The sequence below is a fragment of the Carlito syrichta genome, unplaced genomic scaffold, assembly GCF_000164805.1.
Source record: "Carlito syrichta isolate Samal-C Ts95f unplaced genomic scaffold, Tarsius_syrichta-2.0.1 Scaffold289890, whole genome shotgun sequence".
NCBI classification, from domain to species: Eukaryota; Metazoa; Chordata; class Mammalia; order Primates; family Tarsiidae; genus Carlito; species Carlito syrichta.
The window spans coordinates 1-7,107 of record NW_007233986.1 but is presented as its reverse complement, the minus strand read 5'-3'; the positions used below and the strand labels follow the sequence as shown (position 1 = coordinate 7,107).

Genomic DNA, 7,107 nt, shown 5'->3' with positions numbered 1-7,107 from the left:
GGAAATCATCATTCTGTTCTCACAATAAGAAAAAAGCTGAGCAAACTGAAAAACAGCACCTCTTGTTAGATTTCTGAGAGAACTAAGGTCATAAGGCAAGCTGCTGCCTTGAAAATTGGAAAGAGAGGCGGATATAAAAACCACAGCTCACCTGGAGCAGAAGCCCAGGAGCAAAAGCCCATTGCTGGAGCCAGTACACAAAGGAACACTTAGATTGCAGTTGACAAGTTGGATAATCAATGTGGACTAGCTTGAGAGTTAAACACTGGATTGTAAGGGGCACTCTTAAGACCCTCACACTTTTGTAAGGTTTACCTTCAGGAACCCTACCACATTATCACTGTGAAAACTGGAGAAAAGTTTATTTATGCTTATGGGGGGAGGAGGGAAAAATTAATCATTTTAAAATGTGCCTAGAGTATATTTCTTTAGCAAAGTCTTGCCCTCAAGATAAACTATTTTACCACAGCCTAACTGACAATGTGAAGGAAGAGAAGTATCCAGCTCTCTCTAGCCTTCAAGATGGTGGAAGGGAAATACCCAAATCTAACCTTTCCATTTCACCCAAGGGGGAGAAGTTGTAGAGTAGCACGTGTAAAGGCCACAGCTCATGGGCACAGATTCACTGTGAGACCTGAGTGAGACTGAGAGCTAATCATTGTATTATAGAATAATTTCCCTGCCCCAGTATCTTACTGCCACATCAGTAGGGCTCCTATACAATGAAAGGATTACAATAAAAAGAACTGCAAGGCTCAACTGCTATTTAAGAAGAAATGTCTAGGGAAACCCAAAGACAATAGGGAAATATAAATAAGGATACCAGAGGAAATTTTAGCCTCTGATACCTATAGCTACAACCAACAGTAAAGACAATCTAACTCCCAGCCACATAAACAGAAAACTTTATGTTAAAAACTTATTTGCCACAGTTGCTTTTACCTAATACATCATTCTAGTTTTCAACAAAAAATTAGGAGATATGCTAAAAGACAAAATACTCAATGATAAGGCAAAGCAGGCACCAGAACCAGACTCAGATATTACAAAGATTTTGGAATTATCAGATTGGAAGTTTAATAATTATGATTAATATGTTAAGCACTATAATGGGAAAGTGGACAACATGGAAGATTGGTCATGTAAGAAGAGGGATGGAAAGTATAAGAAAAAAAACCCTAAAAATAAAAAACACTATAACAGAAATGAAGATTGCCTTTGACAGGTTTATAGGCTGAATGTATGTGCTGCCCCCAGTCCCCAAATTCATGTTGTTGAAACCTAGTCTCCAATGTAATGGTATTTGGAGGTGGAGACTTTGGGAATTGATTGGGTCATGAAGTTAGAGCCCTCATGAATGGATTAGTGCCCTTATAAAAGGGAACTTAGAGGGTTCCTTTGTTCCTTGCCATGTAAGGATGCAACGAGAAGATGGCCATTATGGACTAGGTACTAGGCTCTCACCAGATACCAAATCTACTGGCAACTTGATCATGGACTTTCCAGCCTCCAATGGCCTCATCGGTAGACTGGGAATGGCTGAATAAAAAGTCTATAAAGATTTGTCAGTAGAAACTTTCCAGGCTGAAAAACATATACGTACGCGTATACGCATACATATACATAATGGTAATACTAGAAGAAGAAGAAGAAGAGAGAGAAAAGGACAGAAGTATTTGAAATAATAATGGCTAAGAATTTTCCAGAGTTAATGACAGACATCAAACCACAAATCTAGGAAACTCAGAGAACATCAAACAGGATATATATCAAATAATCTGTATAAATATTGTATTTTTTCAGAAAATGAAAGATGAAGATAAATTCTTGAAATAAGCTAGAAGAGGAAAAAGAATAAGAATAGTATCTTGGATGTTGGTCAGAGGGCCCAGAGTTTCAATTAAACAGAGGGAATAAATTCTGAAGTTCTGCTATACAGCACGGTGGCTATAATTAATGATAATGTATCGTGTATCTGAAAATTGTTGACAGTAGACCTTAAATGTACTCACCACAAAATAAGATAACTATGTGAGGTGATGAATGTGTTAATTAGCTTGATTGTGGTAATCTTTTGATGATTACCACATTTATCAAGCATGATATTAGCATAGTTGCAGAGAAAAGGGAATGCTTTTATACATTTATCAAAGCATGATATTATCATAGTTGCAGAGAAAAGGGAATGCTCATTCACTGTTGGTGGGATTATAAACTAGTTCAAATGCTATGGAAAACAGTATGGAGAATTCTCAAAGAACCAAAAATTGAACTACCATTTGACTCAGCAATCCCAATATTAGGGATCTACCCTAAGGAAAAGCAATCAATATATACAAAGATACCTGTACTTGTATGTTCATTGCAGCACTATTCATAATAGTAAAATCATGGAACCAACTTAAGTGTGACAATTGACTGGAGAGAGAAAACATATATATATATATATATGTTGGAATACTACTCAACCATAAAAAAGAATGAAATCATGTCCTCTACAGCAACATGGATGGAGCTGGAAGTCATCATCCTAACTGAACTGACTCAGAAACAGAAAACCAAACACCTCATGTTCTCACTCATATGCAGGAGTTAAACGGTCACAAAGATGGAAATAGACACTGGGGACATCAATAAGAGGGGGTAGCTGGAGAGAAGAGTTAGCATTCAGAAATTACCTATTGGGTACATTTACTATCTGGGGAATGGGCCACCTGAAGCCCAATCCCCACCACTACACAGTATGTCCATGTAATGAACATGCATATGTATGCACTCAAACGAAAATAAAAATGGGAAAAAAGAACCAGAAAACAACAAAATCATAATACAATTTTTTATTTATCATATATACATCAATAAAGCATGAAAATTCAATAAAAGTGCTACAATTTCTCAGCCTCAACATTGTAAAGATAAAAATGTTCATTTACAACAGCCTTTAATGGCAGAGATGTGGGTAAATACTATCATAATTTAGTGAATCTATAAATTGGTGCAAAAATTTTGGAAATTGAGATGAATGTGTGTGCATTTTTTTGTGCATGCATATTTCAAAAATTTATATTTGCATCTCCTTTAATCTGGTAAAGTTATTCATAGTAATCAATCCTGGGGAAATAATTCTAAAAATTTGGAAAAACAGCTCTATATTAAACACAATCCTGTTGTTTTTGCAAAAACAACTGAAAACAACCCAAATTAAGCAGTGGAAGTTTGATTAAATAATGTGTGATTTATACATTTAATGATAGACTATGCCACCATTAACACAGATAAAGCAGAATCTTAGCCTTTGTCATGTGAAATATTATGTTGCATAATGTATAAGAAAAATAAAAAGCAGATCACAAAACAGTATAGTTCTACTGATGTAAAATGCGCATATCACATATGCATAAAGTCTCTGGAAGAATACATACAAAATTCTTAAGAGATGATAACTCTGAATAATGGAGTTTTGGGTGCATTGAAGAGACACCTGAATTTTCATTTTTGACTTGACAAAATAATATTGTCCAAATGTTTCCACTGTCAGGTATAACCTTTCTGAATAATTTTTTTAAATAAATATATTTATATTTGAGGGCACAAAGAGAGACATTCCAAAGGAATACAACTTCCCCACTTATTAAAGAAATTCCTTGGTAGAATACAATAAAAGGATAAATATTCAAAGGAAGCAATGCCAAGGCCCGGGATCTTCGGAGGTCATAGGTAAGATTCATTGAGGCAGTGTTAAATGCTCTTAGGGTAGACAGAGTGGTGAAAATGATGGTGATAATGCTCTCAAAATGTTTTCTGATGTGTTCAGACCCAGAAAATAGTCATTCAGACTATTATGATCAGAGGTAATTAAATGAAGAACTCTGGAGAGACGATCTTGTCACAGTCTTATGGTATAGATGGACACAAGCCCAACCATACTAAAGAACTTTCTAAGATCATAGAGCAATAGATGATGGGAGTGCTGCTATTACAACCAATTTCTCTGTTTTTTGTGCACAAGAATTTTGCCCTTTGCTCCTTAACCCTAAAGTGTCTTGACAACCAAGAGTATCAGGAAAGACACACATATCTTCTCTCTTCATATTTACTCATCGTATCCTTTTTCTCACTTCCATCCTTCCTTCTTACTCTTTTTGTTTACACCTTGTCCCATCCCCCTCATGTCTTCACATTTTGTCTTCATTGCTCCACTCCAACCGTGCCCTACCCTCTACTCTCATACACATCCTATCAACTCATCCTCCCGGTCCCTTTACTCCAAGATGAAAGGAATCACAAAGAACTCAAGCTCTAAGTGCAACCATGGGACAGTTTTAGGAATGCTACAGCAAAGGAACAGTAGAATTGTTAGGACAGAGTTAGTAGTTTCCAGGGAGACTGGAGAGAATCAAGCATGGATGAGCTGAACACCAGATTAATATCAAAATTAGGAAATGCCCTGGGTTAGAGCTGTCCTCTTGTACTGATGAAATAAAATTAGAAAGAAGCACCCCCAAACATTGAATAGTTAGAAATAGGTTAGTAAAGGAGAGGACCAATAAGGAGACGACAGGTGTGGTGTATACTTGGTAAACACATTTAGGAAGCAGAAGAGAATCACAATTCCAGTAGAGATATCAAAACATATTTAAAGACAAGTTTTAATAAATGTATGTGCCACCTTTGTATACTTTAAATAATCAGCTAGCTCAGCAGAAAGGCGGGGAGAGGAGAATTTGTGGATATTTGTTTCTTTGAGAAAGAAAAGACTTTGGAGGGGAAGGGTATGTTGGGTATTCTGCATTGAAAAATTTAAGGACCCAGTTGTAGTAGAAATGCTCACTCTTTCAGAGGCTTTATCATATATGTAAGGAAAACAACAAAAAATAAGAGAGAAATATATGGCAGGGAATGCAAATGGAACATTCCTTTTTTTTTGACCTTAAGATATCATGTATGCATTAATGTAATTTTTCTTTAGTGAGCTCTTTCTTTTGCTAAATCCTACTTGCACCCTAAATGTCCTATGGGATTCTTGTGTCATATTGGAAAGAAGAAACTGATTTTCTTGAAAGACAAACAGTTGAAAGAAATAATCCTTGGCACTGGGGCTGTGGTTTTTTAAAAAATTATCATACAGCCATATGAAAGGAATCTCACATCTCTACCACTTTGCCGTGATACTCTTTGTTACTTAGGCTGTGATTAATCAAATAAACATTCCCCATAGCATATTACTTACCATAAAGAGCCACAAGGCTTCAACTCTATCCAGAAAGTGGGCACAGCCAAAATCAAGGTAGCCAGTTACCCAGGATGCTTACTTGGCAGAACCTAACTTCATAGTTCCATCTTTTTTTTTTTAACTACAGCACTTATCACCATGTGACACACTATATGTGATGCTTGTTTGTTTTGTCTACTTATATAGCACGTGAGTTGCATGAGTGCAGAGACTTTTGTCTATTTTGCTCACCAATGCCCTAGAAGATCATTTGGTTCATAGAAGTAATTCAATAAACATTTGTTGAATGAATAAATGAATGAATTATATAGGGCTTCCTTGTAGGACAAATATATAACACCAATCTTTAGGCATCAGGAGATAGAGAAAATGGTTATTTTTACTGGTGACTGCTTTCATGGGACGTTTTCCTCAGCCCAGAAAAGACAGGAAAAGAGGGAGCTTATCACCTTTCAGGTCAGTGACCGCCTTCCTATTAATAGCCTCCACAGAGCGCCCTGAACATCAGGGTTTCTGAGGCTGTAGATAAGTGGGTTTAGCATGGGGTTGATGACCGTGTTGAAAACTCCAACCCCTTTATCCTTGTCTGAAGCCTCTTCTGAACCTAGACGCATGTAGTTGAAGATACCTGTCCCATAGAAGAGGCAAACCACAGTGAGATGGGAGCCGCATGTGGAGAAGGTCTTTTTTCTGCCCCCCACTGAATGCATTCGTAGAACTGCAGCTGACACATGGATGTAGGAGGTGATAATGAGAACCATAGGTGTACCTGCCATGAGGATACCTAGGCCAAAGAGCAGCCACTCACTGAGTTGGATGCTGGAGCAGGAGAGCTGGAAGAGCTGAGGGAGGTCACAGTAGAAGTGGTTGACCTCGTTGGGGCCACAGAAGTTGAGGGTAGTTAAGGTAATAGTGTGGGTCAGTGCATTGGTGAAGGCACAAGCCCAGGACACAGTCACCAATATCCTCTGGACCATCTGGCTCATGTGGGTGTTGTAGGTGAGGGGCCGACAGATGGCCAGAAATCGATCATAGGCCATGGCAGTTAGCAGGAAGCAGTCTACCCCAGCCAGAAGGTGGAAAAAGAATAGCTGTGTAAGGCAGGCATTGTAGGAAATTGTGTGTTTGTGGGTCAGAAGACGACCCAACATAGCTGGAATAGTGACACTGATACACCCAACATCCAGTATCGATAGGTTTCCCAGGAAGAAGTACATGGGAGTGTGGAGTTTTGGCTCCACCAAAATGGCTGCTAGGATGCTGAGGTTACCCCCGACTGTGACCAGGTAGGCAAAGAGGAAGAGTATGAAGACCACAGACTGCATCTCTTCTGTTTGTACTAGGCCCAGTAGAATGAACTCAGCAACAGCTGTCCTGTTGGTCCCAACTTCTGACTCCATAAGTTCCTGTAGATAAATGTCCCAGCATAGGATGTATCAGTCCACTCAATTCACTTACTCAACAAAAATGTTGCAAACCATTTACGTTCAAAGCCCCATGGTGAGTTCCCAATGACTAGGTGGATATTTTTCCAGTCCCCATGCCATACTTCACTCATTGACCTCCTCCATCACTGCAATATCTCTAACCTCCTCTTGGTTGAGATGCCCAATGCCACCACCAGCTCCTGCCTCCTATCATCTCCCAGCTGAAGAGTCAGGATGCTTGGGAAAATAAATTAAAATAAAAATCTAATGTACAGCATGAGACTATAGCTAATAAAGTATATTGTATTTAACATTTTTACTAAATGAGTAGATCATAGCTGCTCTTGACACAGGGGGAAATGAATAACTATGTGAGATGCTGAATACGTTAATTTGTTTCACTATTGTAACCATTTTACCATATGTATGTATCTTATAATATCATGC

The 7,107-nt window shown here is 38.2% G+C and overlaps 1 protein-coding gene across 1 annotated transcript; it reads right to left on the bottom strand.

Annotated features, from left to right (window-relative positions):
- Positions 1 to 5,614: 5,614 nt before the first annotated feature.
- Positions 5,615 to 6,684, bottom strand: LOC103256527 (olfactory receptor 3A2). Its single transcript, XM_008054378.1, has one exon. The coding sequence runs from the start codon at positions 6,631 to 6,633 to the stop codon at positions 5,686 to 5,688; it is 948 nt and encodes a 315-aa protein (XP_008052569.1). The 5' UTR covers positions 6,634 to 6,684; the 3' UTR covers positions 5,615 to 5,685.
- Between the last annotated feature and the right edge of the window lie 423 nt (positions 6,685 to 7,107).

Coding starts and splice junctions, on each gene's coding strand:
- LOC103256527 (XM_008054378.1), bottom strand. CDS start 6,633: ATGGAGTCAGAAGTTGGGACCAACAGGACAGCTGTTGCTGAGTTCATT.